Raw genomic sequence first — 23,690 nt, 5'->3', positions numbered from 1 at the left:
TCAGCTCTGATGGGAGCAGGATACCTGAGATCTTCTGGAAATCTTATCTAATATCTGGGGTCACCTCAGATGTCTAATCATCTTTGAAAGCTGAGCTCTGAGCTCCTGTGCTTTCCGTTTTTATTTGTTTCTTTAAAATGACTGGTTTTATGGGTGGGATTAAGTAACAGTGGTTGAGAGAGGCTGAAGATTTATGAACAGCTATGAAAAAGTTATGGGCCATAGTGTTCTTGAGGTGGGGGGAGGCTACATTTGATGCTTCTACATTTGTGCTTGTGATCATATGTAAGTTGATTCAGAAGGCCACAAATGAGAACGTCAGTTTATAAGTCACCAGCCTGTGAGGTCAATTAACTGCCAATTAACTCCCACTTAGTGCCAAACATGGTCTTGAAGCTGAAGATAAAAAATTGAAAGCCACTTTTAATTTTTGAAAAATTTTTACTCCAATATCTGCAGATTTTCCTGAATTATGAATTTGTAGCTGTGGTAGCAAACTGCTGAGCACTAATTCTCAAAAAGACTACTGTTTGAGCTATTATTGATAATTGTTGAGTATTTAACGTATGCTTAGCACCCAACAAGCAATTAATACAGATATCGTCACCTGTAGATGATGCAAATATAAGAAACCTAAGCTGCATCAGTAAAAAAATTAAGCATCATTTTTAGTAAGGACCACGAATAGGATATGTACCCTCTCCTGAAGGATTTAATCCAGGAGCTACTTAGCCAGACCTTTGTCTTGTACATGGCAGGTCCTTAGTGCAAGCAACTGGAGTAGGTGAGCCACGTTCTTGCCTGTGGAAAAAGAGAGATAACCCAACAGCGTTATGACCAAAGGGCCAACAGCCTTAATTTTAAAAGAGGGTGTCGGCTAAATTAAAAAACACTGCTACGTGCAGTCTGTCTGTTTAAGGTAACTGTTGCACCAGAGCATCAGTGACATTTCAGCCCACAGTTACAGTGAGGCAAAGATGCTGGTGAGCTCTGTCATCATCCACCCTGGGTGACTGCGAAAGTGTCTGTGCGGGAGGCAGAGAGCTGGTACACTTATGGTTGGTGAGAGAAACCCGTGGTTGACTTAAGAGGCAAAACAATGTAAACACTGAATATGAGGGGAAAAATGTGCAGCAAAACTCACATCCTGAGAATCTCGGTCCTAAGCGGATCATTTGTTTATCCCACCAGCCAAACCTGGCTCTGCAGCAAAGCAAGCCAAAGAATGTCTCCTTTATTGTTTCCATGATGCTTACTCATCTACAAGCCATTCCCCTTTTAGATTATTCTATTTTTAAGGCATAATTTCCATCTGTTCTTTGATCTTATACCACATAAGACATTTAGCTAATAATGTCATCCATCAAATACCAACTTTCCTTTAGAGTTCAAACACAATCGACACAGGACCCCGTCCATCTGCTGGCCAGTGCCTCTGAACAGATCCAGCTTGTGAATGGCCAGCTATGTCGCCTATTTTTTAATTAACCGGATAAGGTCTGTGCTTCCCTTAACGCCACAGGACGACTAGGGGGCACTCCAAAGGGAAGTGAAACATGCTCCTCCATGGAAGAGCAGAAAAGGATTTGGTGCATCCAGAGCTGCGATGTGCTTGTTGTAAATGGCGTTTTCCAGTGGATGGAGTCTGCCTTCAGACCCTCAGGGAATTAATTTTTGCATAAAGGATGCAAAATTTATATAAAAGCTTTGAAGGATAACTGTTTTCAAGCCTGGCATTCTTCAGAGGAAGGTGGGTAAAGCAGAAAGCTGTTTGTAACATTACATAGCTCTGCTTCTGTGAGCAAACTTCTGGGTTTATTTAAGAAAAACTTCAGAATTTCAGAGCAGGTTATCTGAAGCATTGGAATTGCAGATTTGCTGACAAGTATTTATACAGAAAATGCTTGTCTGCTTACCCAACTGGAGAGCCAGGGAATGTCAGATGACATAGCTGACCAATTGTAGTGAAGCAGCACAGCCTGAATTAAGGATATCTGAGATCAATCACAGCTGAAAAAAATTCTAAGAAAAACCTGTCAGGAAAAAGGAGATTAATGATCATCCCAGGGAAAAGGTAGTTTTTCTGTGGATATTTTCCAAGTACAAACAGATATCAAACTTTTTAAATCATTACTTTTGGATTCTTCACTTAGTTCTGTTACCTTGCTTCTCAGTGGTTTGCTTTATCTTGCACACAGTGCATTTGTTTAGGAAGGAATTTGATTCAGGATTTCTATTGCACTGGCTTACATATGCCACAGTGTATGTATCTCCAGATCTGAAACAATAACAACAACAAAAAAAAGCGCCTACATTTCCTTCTATTTCCTGGCTTGCCAATAATAAGAAGTCCCTGCAGAGGGGAGCTTGGCTGGTGGTGTTTTGTGATTTCTCAGATAACAAGAGCTTCACATTTCTGTGGAATTCCCATTTGCCAGCGAGCTGCTGCTGCCGCTGCCCTGATTGATATATGACTGCAATGGCACTTTTCCATTTGACATTCCCTCTCTCTCTCTCCCTCTCCCTCTCTCTCTTAAACAACAGCCCTAACTTTTGTGTGTTGCAAATATAAAAGGCAAGCCATGTGACAGAGGGACAGAAGAACAAAAGCATTTGGAAGTAACAGGACCTCTTTTTAGCTCTCCAAAGAGTTTGAGGGGAGGAAGGAGCGGTGCACTTTTAAAGGTAAGCACACAAATATGAGATTCCTACAGATTTTGAGTATTACATGGGCTTAAACTGAGTGCTTAATCTCTTTATCTGACAAACACATGTTCCTCTTGTATCATTTTTTAAATTAAAATGTGTTGCTCTGGAATCAGCACAGCTCTAGTACCCGTGTCTCCTTCTTATCCTTGTATTTTTAACTGTATCTCCTATCTGAAGGATGCCTGTAGGTAGCCAAATAGCTAGCCCAGTCTACTTCAGAGCAACTTGGTTAAACATCTATTCTGGTGAGTGTGCCGGGCTCATGTCTGCGGCTCTGCGCTGGTCCTAGCTCTATGGATTTGGAGTGAATGGACGTGCTGGACTCTGCCCTGAATTCATCGAGAGAGCGCCGGTATTGCCAGCACCCTCTTTGTCCCATTACAATAGGGCTCTATGAACACAGGCAAGCCTGCTAGTTTAAAGCTGGACTGTTTACTTTTATCACTATTTATGCATGCTGTTCGCTTGCCAGTCATCTGCCGGAGTGCTTAGAATAATTTGAAACAACAGGCAATATTTATTTCTAGCTTTGTGTGTCATGCTTCGCAGGAGCGCTCTTAATTTGCACATTATTATTTATCCGAACTTCTGGGAAGCTTTACGATGGACCGGACAGCACTGGTTATGGATTAGAGCAGATTTAATATGCACTCTTGATTGGCTGAAACCTCTGAGGAAAGCCATGGTGTTTGCCTTTGCTGTAGTGCCGAGGGGTATATTTAGTAGGTAGTCGACCCCGTCAGCGCGACACGTAATGCAGTGTGGCTGTGCAGTCGGTAGCTGACACGGGAGGATGCTGCAGGACCCCAGACCGCCTGCTGAAGGAGAGAGGGAGGCTCTCCTCATTTCCTGGCAGATCATTTCACTGCGTATCAGCGTCAGAGGCACGAGCATAACTGCTCTCTGTGTCTTTGGGACAAAAGAAGAGTTTCACTGTATGAGCCCAGTGATAAAGTGTCAGTGTAGTGTAACTGCGAGGTGCGGGAACGGACACTGCCCTGAGAGACCCCGGCTGAGGAAGAAAGCCCCGTCTCCCTGCTAGAATTCAGGTGAGTGAGTTCATCCTATAAAAGTTCAAATTAATGGGTCCAGTAGCAAAAAAGAGAGTAAGAAAGATGAACCGTGTGCCTGGCAATCTCAGTACTACTGCTGTAGGGTCAGTAAAGCAGGGTGACACAGAATGTGTGTTGGGGGGGTAATTTTCTTGTGGCAAAGCTGAATTTGCAAGACGGTGTGTGTGGACTGACTTTTGTGGGACTGTCAGGCAGCTTTTTATCCTACCCCTCAAGTTCATTTAAATTTCTCCCATAGCCTCCCCATAACACACCTTATTTGTTTCTGCCTGGGACAGATGGCATGACAAGTAACTCATTAAGGTTTCTGCAGCTCTTTAAAGATGAAAAAACGTTTCTTATATGCTAAATGTTACTAACAGTTCCTAAAGCTTTGTAACTGTCCCAGTGGCTGAGAGGTGAGAACTCTGCATGTTGGAAAAGGACAGGAAAATGATTTTTTAAAACCAACAGTGGAGATAAATTTACTTCAAATCAGTTCCTTATTGCAAAGTTATTTTCTAAAAGAAGCAACCCAGCTGCCTGGTGGGTTCAATAAATGCGGATGTAATAGTCACAGTGTTGTTATTTGTCCCTCCTCTTCATTTTAGGACCTCTATTTTTCTTTTTTCTCTTGAATTACTAATGGTGCTCAATTTTTGAGGCTGTGAGACCTTACTCATATCTGTGAGCAGTTATACACATGAATAATTCCCTTGACCTAAATAGAACTATTTGGTGAGTAATTACTTACCAGCTTGAATCAGGAGTTCCCAATGTGACTTATATATACATTGACATGGTCTTGCTGGAATAATGAAACCTTATTTTCAATACTGGTATTATAAGAAGATGCTTTAAGATTTTCCAGTTAAAAGCAAATGTGGAAGGAATAGATGTTTCAAACTTACAACATAAAATGTGATTTGATTTAGTGAAGGGGTATAATTAGGGGCTGCTGCTGATTACTCTAGTTACAAGCCCAGATCTCTACCTGAAGGTGTCCCATGAAGGTTTCCTGGGCTTGCACAGCACCTGGTTTTGATCAAATGCATGCATGCTGATGGTTCCCCCTTGCAGAGCAGGGTACTTGTTACGGACAGTCTTGTGTACAGTTTGTATTAGCAATACTCCAGGTAGCTACCTATGCACGGCTGATCTCCACAAAAGCCATCTGCCCCACCAGAACAATCCCTCATGTGCCATCGAAGCTTGTGAAAGCACCTGTGTGTTCTTCCTTGCTTGAGTTGCCCGGATTGCAATCTCTTTTGCTCAGGTGGGAGGGAAGCGAGCCATCTCCTTGGGGGACAACATCGATGCCTGTGGTGACTCATTTGACAGGGAGTCCTCCTGGAGTCAGCTTCATTCCAGAGTCAGCTTAATTCCCTGTTTTCCCTGGGGACAACTGTGTCCTCTTCCTGGCTTATCTGCTCTCAGATACACTAGGAAGTGCTCAAGGTTGTTCTTGGACCTTGAAGGGAGTTGACTCTCTGGGGTGTAAAGCTTTCATGAAGCCACTGAGATACTTGTTTTTGCAACATGTCTGGCAGATTATTTGTTTAACTGGAAGCAGAAGGAAAAAACCTCCCCTTTTTTCCCCAAGTGCTACCATTGTAATTACAATTATAAATATTAGGTGGTTATATTACAAATGCTACTAATTCATCTGCCTCTAATATCCTGCTGAGCATGAGGAGACACTTGTCTCTATGAGTTTTAGAAAAGTTTTGCTACATAAGACCCTGCCACAGCCCCATGTTATTTGAGTAATCCACCTCTTGAGCATGGCTGGAAGCGGACACATCAAAGACAGACATAGAGACCCTGTGGCAGGCAGCTATGGGGTAACTTGCTGTGGTGAAGGATTTTTCCCTAACCCCATCAGCTGAATTCTCAGAGTTCTGAGAGTTTTCAACCCTTCCAAAAACTCTTTAAAAATAAAACCCTTACCACTGCAACCCTCCCATACATAACGAGTCCTTTTGCTGAGCCCAGCTAAACTTCTGCCCTCTGTGATATCTTGTTCCACCGGATCATTGCCGGTTGTGTAAACATGTGTTTCTTTTCATCAGTGTTAAATGTGCAGCCTCTCAGCTCCCCTGCCCTTCTCCATGTCCTGGTATCTCGGGATGGGGTGAGTAGCCATGCCCAGATCACCTTTTTTTTCTGCTGTCTTGCTTCCCGCTCAACAGCCCTTTTTGCTGAAATTCAGCTCAATGGCAGGAGAAAGGTTCAGCCGGTGTCAGGTTAGTTCGGGTGCCTGAGTCTTCTTGGCCAAGAACACCCCACTTTGCCCATGCTTCTGTGCATGCATATGAAGAGATGCTGCAGCCTTGGCTGACTATGATCAGCTGTTATTTCCTTTTTATATGTGTCAGTGTGGAACATATTAAAATTTCTCTGTAGTGGTATGTTAGGAATCCCTCTGATGCCCCACCTCTAACTTAGCAGAACAATAAAAGCAAGGTTGTAGTAAGCCTTTGAGCAGCTGGCCGTCTATATATTCCTTCTTTTTTCACATAATCTAATTCAGACTATTATCTGGGTAGCAGTGGCACTACCACTTCCAGACACCATCAGTCCTTGTCCTGTTTGCTGGAATTTTGTTGCGTGGCATGGAGATCCTTTCTACCATAAATGAGCGTAGCCTTTCTTTTGGTGTCAGAGTATCAGGCTGCTGGTGCCATGGAGACACTGGTCCTAAGAATTCCACCGCATCGCTATTTTTCAGCTTCTCTTTGTTATTTTTCTGTTTGCATCAATCATTGTTAGGGCTTACGCTTGTCACATTTACGTGCTTATTATTACTGAGCTGCAAAATGTGTTGGTCTGGCAGTGCGGAGGCAGCACAGGTTATGTTGCCCTTTAAGACATGTGAGTTGAGGATCTGAGTTAATGCCTCAGCTCTGGTTTGGCAAAGGTTAAGCATACCATGGCAGTGACAATCGCATTACTGTCATAGCAGCACGGCTCAAAGAGAGTGGGACCTAGGGGAACGCTGTTCCCCTTGTTAGAAGACATAAAATTGTTACCATGAGCCAAATATTTAGGTTCCCTAATTATCAGAGGCTGAGGTATATGAATGGCGGTCTGAAATGTGCCTGTGTATAAAAGAAGAGAGGATTTTGCCCCAACGGTCAGAAAAGAGTGAATATCCCCTTCAATCGCGTGCTATCTCCAGCATGCATAGCACTCTCTGCTGGTCCCAGTGGCAGGATTGTCTTTGCTTAGTATTAAAAAATAAGAAACCCATTCCTACTCCCGCATCAATTGATAGCTGCAGTCCTTTAGAAAATATGTAAAAGACAGAACAAAAGCCACCCACCTGCTTGTAACATACTCCAACAGGTAGAGGACACATGCCCGAATGCCCTAGACCTCTCAGCAACTTGTAATTTGGCCAAGAGTCATTTTCCCTCATGTTGGGTCATAAGACTAAAGTAGAGGTAATTACTGAAGCAAATCCTATAGCTCTTGCTTGGCTGGGAATATTTGCACTTGAGGCACCAGCCACCTTGCTGGTTTGCCTCCCGAGAGCGATGGGCAGCCTTACTTAGATTGCTCGGCTCTCCACCTGGTGCTTCACCGAGGAGTGATCCCATCCTGCACCCTCTCGATGAGCAACTGGAAAACTGTATGCCTCTCAAGTCCTGTCCCAGACTCAAGACCATGACTACTCTGGTATTCAGCGAGACACAAGAATTATAAAAGAATCCAAGGCTGGCATCACCTCGCCATTAAATGGCTCTACTAGCTCATTAGAGAGAGATCCCATACATGCCCCTAATCAATCTATTTAAAGTTTCCTGGAAGCAGGAAAAGGAAAGAATAAAAATACAAGCGCTCTTTTGTCCACCAGTAGTTATTCTTTGCGAGTGTATTAAAAACCTTTTCTCCACGTTGGCCTGTGCCTGTCTGCTGGCGGGGTGCCAGCTTGCCGTACCCACTAGAGTTTGTTATTTCAACTGCCGAGCAGGAAGGCGCTGTTAGCCCCCCCTCTCCTACCTACCTGAAGGACTGGAAATATTCTTGGAAATTTCAAAAGGCGAGGCAAGCTCAGCCAGCTCAAGTGCTGTTCAGCTTAATTTGTTCCACCTCATGCACCGGGTCCCCTCTGCGTGAACACTTATGGGGGCCTTACATGAGGTGCCCCATCGAAGCCCGGGAACCAGTCCCATCTGTGCTCATCCCATGCGTGCTGATGCCCCCAGGGGTTCTTGCAATGGTGCGGTCTTCTATTATATTTTCTGCCATTACTATGTTGTTTCTTGTGCTTCAAGTACCACAGTCTTCCTATTTTTTCAGCCTGCTTACAGTCATGGGTGTTCATCTCCTGAAATATTAAAAGACTTAGCAAAGCCTCACAGTAGAAAATGATGTGCAGGAGTTTCTCTCGACTACCATCAGCCTGTTTGACATTTCTGACTGCGCAGAAGTAGTGTCTGTTTTCTCTTCTTAGTTTGCACGGGACAATGTTCTGCAGTTGCTGGCTGGCAGGCAGTAGGATGGAGCAGTCTCAATAGGACCAGAAGATGTGCTTCCCCCCTGTGGACATCCAGACAAAGAGGCTTAAGTCCCTTCTTTTGAGCCTGTTTTCCTTCCTGCTGCCTTTTTCCTTCCCCTCTCCTCTTGCACACCAGCCACTGCCAGCTCTGGCCAGAGCGCACATTATCCGTGCACCCTCCTCCCAGGCGCCCACTGCCCTGCAACCTGCTGTGTGATGGGTGGATGGAGCTCCCATACGGTGGGTGAGAACATTCCCCTTGGTGTCAAAGGGGTCAAGCTTCAGCACAGCTGGATGTCAGTAGGGTGAACGCTCTTTTGGCACAGTGAGGCCTCGGGGAAGCATTTCACTTGTTTAGACCTGTAAGGAGCTCACTCAAAATATTCAGTTTGGTATTCGCCCTGTCTCGGGAGGGGAAGAAACCTGTTCAAGTGCTGGACGGAGGCATTTCACAAACAACTGGAGTTGCCTGTGTTCACCTACTGCTTCCCGGCTACCACGTGGCTGCGCGGTGACTTTGTCAGGTGTTTTGAAAGGCGGCTGCAGAGAGGAGCGAGGATTTTGATAGCATACATAGGAGGCACGCCACTTCACTGCTGAAACAGAAATGGCCATGGTAAAATAATGAAATGAGAAGACAATTACTTTTATTTACAGAACTAAAACATACACTGGAGCTGATGAGGCCTCTGAGTTGATTCAATGGAAAGCAGGATCAGGCACAGCATCTTAGGTCGTCTCTCCTACTAGATAAACTGTTCTCTTAAATTGCTCAGACAGTCACTCGTATGACTTTGTCCCACAGCACACAGTACTTCCTAAGCGGTTCCCAGGCGTGGTGCAGGCGATTGCGTGGGCTGGAGGCCATCTGAGTGCTGTGGAGCCTGGAGGAGGTCTGGGAGCAGACCACACTGCGCCATGTGGCTGCAGGGCTGGAGAGATGCTCCAGGGGGGTTTAATGTCCCAGCAGAGATGCGGCCTTAGGGGAAGACTTGAGATGTGGACACGCAGAACAATGCATGGCTTCGGGAGAGGGGTAACCCCTTCACAAGGGTAGCCCTGGAAAAAGGGCAGTCCAGCTGCCACTGACATCTGGGAGCTGTGGTTGAGTGCGGGGCAGCTCTGTACACAGGGACCCCCCAGCTGACCACCCAGCTGAGACCTTGGCAACTCATTGCAGGAGCAGAAACAATGGTTCCCCCAGTTCCCTGAAAGCACAGATCCCAGTGGTGGGTCACGGTGGGCCGTGCTAGCACCATGGCCAGGCGGTAGCAGCAGGAACACAGCAGGGCTACCCCATGCGTGGGGCTGGGGGACTGGAGGTCACCTCCAGCACAGCGTGCTCCTCCTTGCCTGCCCATCCTTAGCCCCTTTCATGGCCCTTCTCGTGGCAGTGGGGAGTTTAACCCTGCAGAACAAACCCTGGTGTAACCTAACGGTGTAGTTTGCCCAACAATCATTTCCATTCCGGTCCGGATCTTGGAGCGCAAAACCCCTAAATCCTCATCTTTCTGGCATAAACTTTTCCAGGTTAGATAAAGTTCTTAAGAAATCTGTCTTGGTTCTCTCTGGCTTTTTTTTTTCTCAGAACAGCAGTGGCAAACTACACATACACACATATATATACATGTATATGGTTAGTGAGAATTTTTAAGGCTGGAGTTTGGAGAAACTGAGTAGTCTTGTAACTCTTCTGTTTACATAACAAATTCAGAATGAGGGAACCACATGGTAGGATCCAAGTAATTGTGTTTACTAAATACACACAGCATGCAAGGCCAGGCTTAGTTATATATACACACTGCTGCTCCAACGGGATTTTGGCAGCCTCCGAAATGTAAAAGGCATTGAGTGACTTGAATTGTACCCTCATCGTCAAGCAGAAGTCTCGAACATGGAAAATGCACAGCAAACAAAGGCCAAGCTGAACATACGTGCATGCCTAATTCAGGGAGCTCAGGAACAGGGAACAGCTAAGTAGAAGTACACCATAAATGAGCTTTTCCATTGCTCCCTTCCTACCTTCCAGGGTAAAAGCGGTGCAGATCCAATAGACCTTTGGAGAATTGCTCAGCTCTATTTTTTTCCAAGATACATAGCAAAAAGGGAATTTCTGTTTACGTTCTCACAAAGTGACTGGCTAAATAATTCCAGATGATGGAATTTTCTTCTGTCCTTAAAGCAAAACAAAATCTTAACCTTCACCACTCTGTAAATGATGTTAAGACTGTGATAAGAAATCTTTATTTCAACATTCAAAAAGCAGCGAATAAGAACATAAAGTTGGAAAAACAACCCTAACTCTGCCGCTATGTCCATGTACAATACAGTCTTGGATTGTATGTTCATATGGTCTTTCTTTGGGATGTCTTCTATTTTCCCTGCAGTTTTTAGGTAACAGCTGTAGCAGTTTCAGGTAACAGCTGTAACAGCTTTTAACATGTTACGTCTCTATAAATTCCTGAAAACTAGTTATACAGAAAGGGCACTATAAGCCTGTAACTAACAACATGTAACACCTATATCAGTGAATTCTGAAAAAATGGGAAGTTGTGATGTTCACCCACTGCTAGGCCAAATATTTTTGTAGCCAATTTTCAGCCTGAGAATATGAAGTCACCTTTGTGTCTTTTTCTTTACAGAATGCTGTAAAGAGGAAGCCTTTTAGCTTCCTTTTTGTTAGCTTGGCAGATGAGCTGTTTACCACAGTTTTTCACATGAAAAGAAACTGAGGATAAAACAACTTAAATAAAAGAAAAATATTCTATGTGAAATTTTTGATTTTGATAAAAAAGGTCTATTTTCCAAATGAAACAAAATGTCATTGTAAGTACAGCTATAATGATTAACGATTACAGGTGTACTTGCTTCTGGTTTTGCACAGGAGCACAGACTGGAAGGTACATATGTTACTCCTCATACCATATAGTGTCTAGAATTTTATAATTTCAGACAGCTTTTCAAAAGGAATGCAACCTTTTTTTTTTTTTTAAAAAAAAAAAAAAGAAAGAATGTCAATTTAAAGTGAAATGCCATTGCACAATTTCAGCTGGAAATGGAAAATGTCATGTCAACATACTTCATCACGGTGATGTACCTGAGTGAAAATATTTAGGCATTTTTTACACAACCAAAAATCTACACACTAACTTCTATATGTTTAAATATCCCTGTGAGACTTTTTTCCATATATCTCAATTATATATATTTTTATATATCTCAATTTTATATATATATATATATCTGCTAGTCAAACTAAAGGGCAAGGATGAGATGCACAGGCAGGGAAGCAGGGACAGGTATCCTGGGAAAAGTATAGGGACGTTGCCCGGTTGTGTAGGGATGGGGTCAGGAAGGCCAAGGTGCAGTTGGAACTGAACTTGGCAAGGGACACAAAGACTAAGAAGGGCTTCTACAGGTATGTCAGCCATAAAAGGAAGGTCAGAGAAAGTGTACCCCCACTGATGAGCAAGACTGGTGAACTGGTAACAACAGACAAGGAGAAGGCTGAGGTACTCAACAACATTTTTGCCTCGGTCTTCACTGGCAACGTCTCTCCCTACACCTCTTGAGTGGATGGACCTCAAGGCAGGGCCTAGGGGAGCAAAGCTGTAAGAGAAGATCAGGTTTGTGACCACCTGAGGGACCTGAATGTACAGAATTCTATGTGACCTGATGAGATGCATCCCAAAGTCCTGAGGGAATTGGCTGATGTAGTTGTCAAAGCACCCTCTGTCATGTTTGAAAAGTCATGGCAAAAGACATGAACTGGCAATTTCTGCTTGCAGCGCAGAAAGCCAACCGCATCCTGGGCTGCATCAAAAGAATCATGACCAGCAGGTGGAGAGAGGTGATTTTCTGCCTCTACTCCATTCTTGTGAGACCCCACCTGGAGTACAGCGTCCAGCTCTGGGGCCCTCAGCACACAAAAGATGTGGACCTGTTGGAGTGAGTCCAGAAGAGGGCCATAAAAATGATCAGAGGGCTGGAACACCTCTCCTATGAGGACAGGCTGAGAGACTTGGGGTTGGCTAGCCTGGAGAAGAGAAGGCTCTGTTGAGACCTTATTGCAGCCTTTCAGTACTTAAAGGGGCCGTAGAGGAAAGATGGGCACAAACTTTTTAGCAGGGCCTGTTACAATAGAAAAAGAGGTAATGGTTTTAAACTAAAGGAGAGTAGATTTAGACTAGATATAAGCAAGAAATTGTTTACAATGAGGGTGGCGAGACACTGGGACGGGTTGCCCAGAGAGGTGGTAGATGCCCCATTCCTGGAAACACTCAAGGTCAAGTTAGATGGGGCCCTGAGCAATCTGATCTAGTGGAAAATGTCCCTTCTCATTGCAGGGGGGATGGACACCTTTAAAGGTCCCTTCCAACCCAAACTATTCTATGATTCTATGATTCTATATATGGCATATATACTTGAAAAAGATACGTGTATACTTCTCATAGGTATGTCAGGAGATACTGGCGTGTGCAAAAAGGCTGGTGTTCTCTGCAGTCCTGCTTCCAATGCCTACACACTTGCTTTGCCAGTATGACTATTAACAACTGTACATGTTTGTTTTTTTTCTCAAAAGATGGGTCACATTTACAGCCATGATCTCTCTTTTTACTAACAAATATGTGATAACAGTATTTTTTTCTTCTTTCAAAGTTTTGTTACCAAAGCCCACTATATTTCTTTGCCAGGGAAGTATGAGCACAATTTTAAAAGATTGAGAAAGCGTTAATACTTTTTGTATTGTGCTGTGCTTAGCCTTAAGAAGGTACAGACGTCTTCCTTTTCTCACATTTTTCCCTGCTTCTTTCCAGCTTTTTCAGAGTGTTTTCATGAGGCAGACTCTATGTCATCCAATTATTTCCTGAAGAAAACTAGAGAGATAAGCCTTTGAAAACTGAGCCAGGACTCCAAATTTCTCTCACTGTATTAAATCATACAGATCAAAACCATAGAAAGATATAGAAGCACAAAATTAACAGTGGGACAGAGAGAGAGGGAAACAGGGATCCCTGGACGTAATATTACATGAGATGAGACCGTCCAATATCAAGTAAATTTATTTGGACAGAGGGGGAATTACTGGGTGTGTAATACTGATTAACTATGTTGGAGAGAGACCTTGCCAAGCAGCGTGTTTTGGTCAGCCTCTTTATAAAGAATAGGAATGTAGGTAAAAGGTTAAATATAAAAAAAAAAAAAAAAAGTGCATCACTCCTCCTGTTAGCTAATCCTTGGGCATCATCTGCATGAACCAGAGTAGTACAGTTCACTTCTGGGAAGGAGTCTATCCCAGCTCCCATGACCGAGAGATTTCTCTCTTATCCTGCTAAAATCTTTGGAGGGATATTTATTGACATGAATGAGACTGTGCATAAATGTATCTGAGATCCTAAGTGTTTAGAGTTGTTTAAGCTCCTTATATTGCAAAGACATAGTATTTTTTTAATGCCATAGCCACTGAAAAACATTTGCTTGAGGAAAATACACCAGGTCATGGGTCAGACTCCAGGGAAAAAAAATTATCTTATAAATCTACAGTCACATCATTTTTCCTTTCCTACTTAGGCACATGGACAATAGTTTGAAACCCAAAAAAGGCTTTTAAAAATGTCTAATACACAGAGCATCCCTAATTACATTTCTTCCCAGCGTGAGACTTTGTATGTCTCTTCAGCCTGACAAGTCCCGACTCCCAGCTTGGATGAACTCTGGAAGAGTTTCTCACTGCTATGCACTCCTCTCACAAAAGTGTTTGAGCAAGCTATAAAGCAATACACAAATCATCAAGCACACTGGTGGGGAGGACTTGTAATTTCAGGCTGTTTGGGAGATGAGTATCAGTCGGTTTAGAGTATCACCAGCAAACCAGAAAACAGTTTTGAAGGAGGTTTGTGTAAGGCAATAAAGGCACACATCAGCTTTTTAAACATGCAAGAGGCTCTGGGGGACCATTTCTATGTGACCAGAGAACTGTTTTATCATAACTCTCTTCAGAAAGTCCTCGTGCTTTTAACTTTACTTGTGACTGTCCTCTGCTTCATCAGGTTATATTTAGATGGATAATTCACAGCTCTTTCAAGCCATAGCTGTTTGTAGTAAAAGCAGAATTAAATTGTCTGTTTGAGACCAAGAGCTTTGTGAGAAGAATCAAGAGGCTGTGATGAAACAGCTCAGGGAGATGCCCTCCTTTCCCTGCCAGCACAGAGCTCCAGGCAGCATTTTGGGGGCTGTCCTGCACCTGCTTTCTAGGGCATCTCCTGGTCTCCATCGTGCACCCAAAATCCAGATGCCTGGGTGGATATCCACATGACTCAACCTGCATATTTTTTTTTTCCCCAATTGTTAGCTGGAATGTACTTGGAAATTATGGAATATAATGTATTTTTCAGATGCTGCTTTCTAATTAATGGGGAAGAGACTGACACCAAGGGAGCGCAGCGTGATGAGTAAGCAAGTAAATCATGCCCACCTGTGTGCGTGTGAGTTTGGTACTCAGGTGCAGGTCCCCATGCTGTGCGGGTCAGTGCTCAGCAAGCTTCCTAGGGGACCACTTTGGTCATGCCTGGGCTCGGACCTTCAGCATCCCTCCACCCTGCGGGTACCCTTAGTCATTGCAGTGCAGGGGCTGCAGGAGACTGACACGCAGCACCTAGAACCAGGGCTCAGCCTGCCTCCAGCCTTTCTGTGTGCTGCCTAGGCCAGAAATTCCCATCTGTAATGCAGGAGACAGCCTAGCTTTGCTCCCCTTTGAGTGGACACACAGTCCTCTCAATTTGCAGAGATCTCTGATGTGTTACTAACCACCAGTTTTGAGGGGAACCCGTTAGAGACATCACCAAGTGAAAAAGGTTGGCATTGCACCACTTGTAAAGTTAAAAGTCAAAAGGTTCTCCCCAGTAAAATGACAGAGCAATGCTTAAAGTAACAAGGCCTTGACATCTCCTTCCTAGTGCCATATCCTCCACCTGCTGTGGGAATGATGCTCACTCAGAGTGTATATTTTGGCTAGCAAAAATCCTGTGTGCCTTAATATTATTTATGTCTGTTTTTCTCCAGAGCACTTTTTTGTCAGAATTGTGATTTATGTTGCTTTTATTCCAGCTACGCAGGAGATTCTTTGACGGATTACAATCTCAGCAAACTCCAATTCGAGAAGAAGAATGATGGCTAAGAGACTTACACCAGACTTTTCACCATCCTGGAAAGGAACTGTCAGCCAGTATTTGGAGTTTTTTTAATACTCTACCTCCCTCTGCTGTTATCAACGAGAAGTTCCTCGACAATGGGAAATCATGTACTTGCAGCTTCAATTTCCATGCTCTCGCTCCTGGCAATGATGGGAGATGCAGACAGTAAAACAGACAGTTCTTTCATGATCGACTCCGATCCCAGCCGCTGTATGAGGCATCACTACGTTGACTCCATCAGCCATCCCCTCTACAAGTGTAGCTCGAAGGTAAGGACTTCCCTCACCCCTTCGCAGCAGGGTGCTGTGTTGGCAGAGTTATTAAAATGAGAAGTTTCGGGTGATTTTCTCTGCACAAATTCCTTACTACCAAAAGCCAGCTGCAGAGACATACAGATGTAGAGACATCTGAGTGTGTACATTAGAACCAGGGCTGGAGAGAACCACTCTTCTCACCTTTCCAAAAGGAGAAGCACATCATGATGGTAAAGCTAACATGCAGTAAACGATAAGATTCAAAGGAGGATGTTGCGGTGTCAGCCACAAGTGCCAAGGAGATGGACTAGCTTGAAAGTTTAGATCATTCCAGTCACTCCCTCCTTCAAGTGAGTCTTCAATGTGGAGCACTTAAGCTTATAACTTTCGAGATGAAGTACTGAGTTAAAGAATCAAGCTGTAAAATGGTAATGAAAAAAGAATGTGAAAAACATTGCTAATTTTTTTCCCCATTTAGTTTCAAGGCCTTTGTTTTCATGCAGAATGACACTTGGATGCTTACTGTAGGGCTGAGGAGCAGAAGGAAATACAAGACTGCCTTTCATTTGAGATTTCAAGCCTGAAAAATTTTGTGTCAAAATGGTTTAGCAGCCTGCGCGTGCAGCCTACAGTCATTTATTTCATTGTGTGGAGAAAAAGAATGGGGAGAAACAATGGGAAAATCCTTGCTGGTCCCTTCTGTCTTGTCCTAATTTGTTCCAGCTGAGTTAAGCCAGTGCATATTCAGCTGTACAGTCTCCACCTGGACCATCCCTCTGTCCTGCGGAAAGTGGCTTTGCCTTATGCACCCATCCCTGGATTAGGGAAAGGCAACAACCGCCAGTGCCAATGCTTTTGCCAGCCTTACATTGGGTAAGAGAGCGATGGGAGGCAGGTGGGAGATCAGAGGCGTTTGTCCTACTGCTCTTGAGTTCAAACAGTAAAAACTGTGCATTACTTGTGATTCAGGGGAGATCTTTTGGTTTGCTCTTAGCCTAGACTAGACCTTCTTACCTTCTGGGAAACAGCCAGCTTTAATATATAGAACTGCAAAGATGCATCTCTTTGTGCAATAATGATTTTATTGCAGTTGACTCCAGTGTGAGGCAAAGGTGAAAAGTGTGGGTGGTTTTTATGTCCTGGCAAGGGGTGCTAGCAGCCCTCCCCTCCCCAGCAATATTGCACCTGAGAAGCCATAGCTACCATGATGGTTTCGTCCATGAGGGTGATGCTCCATCCACCTGTCAGCTCTCAGCTTCCTGCACTGCCAGAGAACAGGATGAGATACGGTATGTAATGGTAGGTAGCCCCCAGAGGCCCTTTGGTCTCCAGCTTTGGGTAGGATCTCCCTCTGCCCCTCTACATGCAGAAGAACCAAATGAGTAACAAGTGGTCACTTCACCAGGGCAGTGAGAAATGCAGTGTACAACTGCCCTAGGCTCACTCCCTCAGACAAAAGAGGATAAAAACAACAGGTCCCAGACCAGGCCCTGAGGCAATTCAGCCCTGGAGGATGAAGGATGTGGCTTCTCCGGCCTGGGGCCAAAGGGTTGCTGTGTCCTGGTCTGTCCTTTCCTGCAGGCCATCATCTACCCACCACCATTCACTGGCTACAGCAGGTTCCCACAGCAGGTCTTTGCCTCCACTTGGCCCTGCATCACCACCAGCTCTCCAGTGGCCAGGCCCCCAGCCAAACCCTCCTGTCCCAGGACCAGCCGGGCACTCGCCCCAAGGCTGCTGCCCCGGCACTCCCAGCCTTGTGGTTCCACATGATCCTGCCTGTCCTGCAGCCAGCCTGTGCCTCATCTCTGGCCATGCTTTTCTTCTGTGCTAAGGGCATTGCTTCTTACACGGCAGAAGGAGGGAAGGAAGGAAGGAAGAAAGGAAAGAAGAAAGGGAGGGAGGAAGGGAGGAAGGAAGGAAGGAAACCCACCAACTACTCAACTTCTTAGCACACCTAATGACAGAGAAAAGCAATCAGGCTTTTAAGAGTGGAACTGATGGAAATGAGAACACAGAATGCATTGTAATGAAAACCATATTATTTCAAAACTGAGCTTTGAGAAAAAAGCTGTTGACATAAACATTTGTAACTCTGACTGCAAAAATGTCAGTGACTTTTTTAAAACCAAGCCTTTAATGGAAATCATGTTTGAAAATATTATCACATCTCTTGGCTTCCCAAGTTCCACAACAGTTTCAAGAAGAGTTTTTTAACAATACTGCAAGTTGTACGGACTTTCTCATGAAGTGGAAAATGAAAACAGTTTCCATACAAAGCAAAATAATTTTGACATTTCCTAGAAAACTTCTCTCTGTTTGTTAAATTAAGCTTTTTTTTTTTTTTTTTGTCTCAGGGATCTGAATCATCCTGCTAGACATATGGCTTCTGTTCTGGATCTAGCATATAAACACAGACCAATATTAGACTTGCTAATGAAAATTAGACGTAATGTCTGTTCCTATATATATTGTGATAAAATGTAAACAGGTCAAAAAAAGGAAGGTTCTGCAGGAGTAGCTGTGGGAATTGTGGTACGTCTTGTTTCCACTGAGTTTCCATCGTGAAACTTGGACCGACAATTGATGTCAAGCAGAGACTTTGCCCTTTTTTGGCTTGATATATTGGTTCCACCAAGCCATCCTTTTTCACTCCGTATGTTTTCCCTTTTAGTGCAGCATAGAATTACAGAAGTTAAAAATGGCTTCAGAAATTGCAAGACGTATTATGTTTCCTGTCCGTCTTGGTTAAAAAAGGATTGTGTCCACCGTGCTTCTCTGTGGAGGCTGCCAATTGTACCCACATGGGAAGTAGTTTTGTTACATTTGGAAACATCCACCCAATATAATTTAATCATTAAAATCCCCCCTGCTTGTGACCTCAGGCAGATGTTGAAAACAGGCTTCCAAAGCCTTTGGAAACATACTCTATTATAGTAACAGAACGTATAACAGGGACACAAAGGAGGGATGGAAGAAGGTAATTTGTTCCTCGAAAACAGTGTTTTCCTTTGACTTCAAGGAAATGTTTGTGTCAGCCCATGAGGTATTGCCTTTCCTGACCATATTGGATTCTGCCTGACGTCTGTCACGGAGACCCACTGGTCTTCCATGTGCTGGATCGCCTCATCCCTCCTAAATTACAGTATTGGCTGTCACAAGTGCTTCCTCCAGATGTGCCAGAAGTGTGCTACCACTGACAGCCTCACATTGAAGAATCCAGGCCAGAGAGACATGGACCAGACAAAGAAAGATTTAGCAAATGTTTGAAGACATTTTCTTGTGGGGTAGCTTAGGAGATTTTCAGTAATGCCTGCTCGCAGCCAGACCATGGATAGTGTGTGAAAATCTATCCTCATGAATCTCAGCCCATCTGCTTTCAGGGCTCAGCTTGTTGCCAAAGAGGACTACAAAACCTGTTAATATCAAACCAGTTCACAACTTCTGAATTTCCAGAATACAGCTCAAATGATCAGAGTCAAATATTGCCTCAAATTCAGGTTGGTTTCCTTTGTGGCCATCCAGATACCTGTGAGACTGCTGACTTTAAGTAATAAAACCTATTTTTCCCTTGCTGCTCATACCCGTGAGATACCCCATGGTTCCCACGTTGCAGCACGCTGTGCTTCCGGATCCAGCATCGCAAGGTGACAGGCACAGGCTCACATGTGCAGGGGATGATGGGAGCCAAGAGGCACGCATATCAGGTTATAAAATACCCACATGTTTTTACTATATATATACCCACTGTATTACTGTGCTATGCCATCATAGCATTGCTAATTATTTAGGCGATAATCTCTATTGTGCTATAGTATACACTGCAATAAGCAGCTGGTGCAATTGATTAAATGGCAAAGCAAAGCTTTTAAAGTACATGCTATTTCCAGCTCATTTGCACACCTGCCAAAATCTGCTGGTGCTGTTCTGGATTTATGAGGAGGAGGTAAAATTTTGCTGAGGACTTCAGGTTAGTCCAGAAGTTTAGAAAGCTATCAAAATGGGAAATCTGATTTATTTTTTTTTTTTTTAATGCTGTAGGCTTGACTTGATACCCATGGTGCAGTGCCATTTGTAAAAAATTACACTAGAATGCAAAACTAGAGCATAAACCAAACGTTCTGTAATTTTACGTGGTATGAACACTGACTGTACTCTTGTGAAAAACTAAGCAGCCAGCAAAATTGGACATTAAAATGAGAGTCTCCACAGAATAAAACATGTTTTTAAAGACAAGACTTGCTAAGCAATTATAAATGCAGTTGCACATTGAAGAAACACTGACTGTTTTTGCTTTAGAAGGCTTGCTGCTCATAAGAAATGTATTCAGACACAGATATTGGCACATCAGATAATTCTGCTCTATAATTACACTGTTGCAACTCTAAATCCTTAATCCTGTTCCTCGAGTGTTGGTTCATTTTTTTTCCCTGGCATTTTTCAAAATACCTGCAGATACAGGAGCAGATGTGTGCCATAAAAGGTCCTTAGGGTAACAGTACCAGAGTGACTACTCATTCCCGCTCCAGGAGCATCAACCATTAGAAGTCACCTCCATTGTACTGGAGGCAATGCGTGCCTTCACATTTGGGCTGAAATCACAGAATCATAGAAATGTTGGTTAGAAGGGACACTGGAGGTCCTCTGAATCTCCCAAAAAGCAGTGTGGCCACTGCCTGTCCCCTGTTGCCACTCCTGAGGAGTGTTTTGCTCTGTGGTCTTTGCAACTCCCCTTCCAGCAGTTGCCAGCTGCAGTAGGATTGCTCCTCACCTTCCCCTTCAGCCAAACGCACGGGAATAGCCTGTGACAGAGCGTGCTCACAGTCCGGTGAACTGGCCAAAGTGGGGCACCTAAAAAGAGCTGTCAAGATGCCAGGAAGGAAACGAACTTTTTAAAATGTGCCAATCTGCTGTATTTCCTTTGCAATACGGGCAGGATTAGATACCTCTGTAGCTCTTCACCAGCTGCCTGCCTGTCACTATGGGAAGTGAGTTTTGTTTACCAGGGGACAAAAGTGGATCTTTATCTGTCAGTAATGGGGTGCTAGCACTGTAATAAGTGCCCCTTTCTCTGTTCTCCTATACACTAAAGACACTGTATTATGGAGCTTGACACAGCTGATACATCTAAAGCTGGGGTATGGCTCAACAGTTCATGGAACTTTTCTTCCCACTGTATTACTACTAACAGTGGAAGTGAATTTGCACCATCACAGGAAGGGGACCATAAATTTGTGCTACAAACCATGAAGGACGGTAAATTTATTGGAGAGCCACAAGAACCCATCTTTTAATTAAACCAAGGAACAAGATGGTACCAACCTCAGATCAGCAGCTTGTGAAGACATCTTGCTTGTGATCTGTCTGTGTTGATCAAAGTGTACTTGTTAATACATTTCCAAGTAAATCATTTAGCATGCAAGTACTCTTGGAAGAGCCATTTTTAAGCACTGTACAAAGCATGTTCTTTACGGATGATCAGTGCCTTTCCCATGGACACAGGCAGTGCTGGTATTTACTACTTTATACCAGGAATATTCTCTCTGCCTTTGCTTCTCATCTTTCCTCATAACTCTGATTAAAGAGAAAATTAAACATTTGACATGCCTGCTTGCAAGACTTGGAAATTTGCAGTCAATTGATCATGTGTAGTGAAAGAAGTTCGGAAGTGTTTAATGTTGTAAAATATTTGCTGTCACATTTGTAGTTATCCTTTTATGTTGTCTGGAGATATGTGAAGCATGTTTAAAATGTAACTTTCTTCCTTGGTTAGAGGATAGACTTACGACTGTTTTACTGCTGACTTTCTCAGCTGTCACATTTTGACCTTGTTTGAATGATACAATAAGTAGATTTTGAAGTTTGTGTTGGTTAATGAGAATTAACTGATCTGGTCTTAAATAATATTTCGTTCCCCATGAAAGTATAAGAGTTTGTTTAAACTTGTCCAACATTTATCCCTTATCAAGGTGATGACAGTTGTTTCTATCCACGTGATTTCCTGAGCTACAGAAGATCACTTACGTGTTTCATATAGAGCTTAGGAGACTCTATCCCTCTCCTCTGCTCAACAAGGGGTTGTTGGGAAGGGGAGTAGGTGACCCCCATGGGCTTTCCTTCCTTAGCGTCTCCTGTTGTGCAAGTTACCTTACTCTGGTCACAACTCAGTTGGTGAACTCAGGAGGAGGAGAAACATCGAGCCTGCTCTGCTTTTGGAAGAGCTCACTAGTGAACCCTCGTGTTTGGCAAGGAGTTCATCTTGTTTACATTTTCACTGCCTTACACTATGCAGCGCATTTTATAAATATACAACTGATGCGATTATACATATATACACACTTATAATTGAAAATGTATAGAATCATAGAATCATAGAATCATAGAATCATAGAATGGTTTAGGTTGGAAAGGACCTTGAAGATCATCGAGTTCCAACCTCCCTGCCATGGGCAGGGACACCTCCGACTAGACCAGATTGCCCAAGGCCACGTCCAGCAATGTGATCTTTGTAGAAGGAGAGAGCTAGAAACTTATTTCTTGAGAAGCAATAAACTGAGCATCTTCTTTATATTTCTACTTCATATGTTTATATATCTCAACATTTCAGACATTCACTGGCCCCGAGGATCGGTTTTGCTGATCACTCGTATATATACCCAAAACGTTGGAAAACGTCCAACCAAAGTATCAGTCTGGCTGATGATTTAAGCGCTTGGCTGCCACAAATCTGGGGTCAGCAAATCACAGTTGCAGTCATCATGCCTGGAAAACAGCGCTGGCTGTGATGATTTGGAGCCCTGAGGTCAGCTTTCAGAAACCCAGGCCCTGTAGTTCTTAATGGTGTTGGTGCCTGGGAATCTGGGAGGACGCCCTCTTTTCCTCCTGCCCATGTCACCTTCTCCACTCTCTCAGACACAGCTCGGGGGCAATGCACTCTGTGGGGCTTGGTGCCCTCGCTGAAGTGGGGAGATGCAGTAAGTGAAGAAAGATCAGCCAGACTGGAAGGATGTGCCCATCCACCGTTGTTAGCTGTGCGCCAGCAGCCACAGGGGCAGGTTTCCTAATCCTTCTCTTTTCCTTTGTAGATGGTGCTGCTGGCTCGCTGTGAAGGGCGCTGCAGCCAGACGTCACGTTCGGAGCCCATGGTTTCTTTCAGCACTGTCCTGAAGCAACCTTTTCGCTCCACCTGCCACTGCTGCCGGCCCCAGACCTCCAAGCTGAAGGCCATGCGGTTGAGATGCTCAGGGGGCATGCGGCTCACTGCCACCTACCGCTACATCCTCTCCTGCCACTGCGAGGAGTGCAACTCCTAGGGACGTACCTGCCACAGCATTGGGGGGGACCAGGATGCTTCTATCAGGGAAGGCTCCCAACAATTCACCTGAGGCGACGCCGATGCTCCCAGCGTACGATTGCAGCGAGGACAGGAATAACCAGGCTGGACTGGATCTGAGAGCCGAAGCGTAAAATAGCCTGGGGCCCTGGATGGTGTCGATACCGAAGTGTGGGCTGTGACAAAGGCAAAAGCACGAAGGCTTGGTTTTAAGAAGCCTTTCTTTTGTTCTGAAAGGATACTGTTGTGAGTTTCTTCTTTTTCAGGCTCAGCTCTGACTACAGACAGGTGCTTTTACTTTCGGCCAAGGGCAGCAGGGGAAAAAAAGAGGAAGGTCAGCTGGATGACAGCACTGCGCTCTGGGAGTTGGCATTCGGACAGCAGATGGGCATCAGTTCCCACAAACCACCTCTTAACCTATCAATTTATTCTCAGTCTTCTAGTTATATTGGCCTTCAAAATAAACTGTGTTGTTGGCAAGGGTTATCTGTTACTGATCTAGCAGCCAAGCGCTGGATAACTTCAACTGCGGTTTAGCAGAAATTGCAAATAAATCATTGAAAAGTGAACAGGATATGAAATGTAGAGCTGGGACTACCCAGCCCTAGCCAGCTGAAGTGATTATTTGCAGCATGTAGCATCACA

At 44.1% G+C, this 23,690-nt stretch overlaps 1 protein-coding gene across 1 annotated transcript; it reads left to right on the top strand.

Moving 5' to 3' along the window:
• Positions 1 to 2,608: 2,608 nt before the first annotated feature.
• NDP (Norrie disease (pseudoglioma)) lies at positions 2,609 to 23,203 on the top strand. Its single transcript, XM_009893286.1, has 3 exons — positions 2,609 to 2,685; positions 15,373 to 15,727; positions 22,798 to 23,203. Exons 2-3 carry the CDS (start codon positions 15,554 to 15,556, stop codon positions 23,023 to 23,025), a joined length of 402 nt encoding a protein of 133 aa, XP_009891588.1. The 5' UTR covers positions 2,609 to 2,685; positions 15,373 to 15,553; the 3' UTR covers positions 23,026 to 23,203.
• The last annotated feature ends 487 nt before the right edge of the window (positions 23,204 to 23,690 follow it).

The sequence above is a fragment of the Charadrius vociferus genome, unplaced genomic scaffold, assembly GCF_000708025.1.
Source record: "Charadrius vociferus isolate BGI_N301 unplaced genomic scaffold, ASM70802v2 scaffold209, whole genome shotgun sequence".
NCBI classification, from domain to species: Eukaryota; Metazoa; Chordata; class Aves; order Charadriiformes; family Charadriidae; genus Charadrius; species Charadrius vociferus.
This window is presented reverse-complemented; position numbering and strand designations above follow the sequence as displayed.

Excerpts from the sequence above, each read along its gene's own strand:
- NDP (XM_009893286.1), top strand. The coding sequence starts at position 15,554 with ATGGGAAATCATGTACTTGCAGCTTCAATTTCCATGCTCTCGCTCCTG. Across the intron at positions 15,728-22,797 it reads TCTACAAGTGTAGCTCGAAG|ATGGTGCTGCTGGCTCGCTG; the intron begins GTAAGGACTTCC and ends TTTCCTTTGTAG.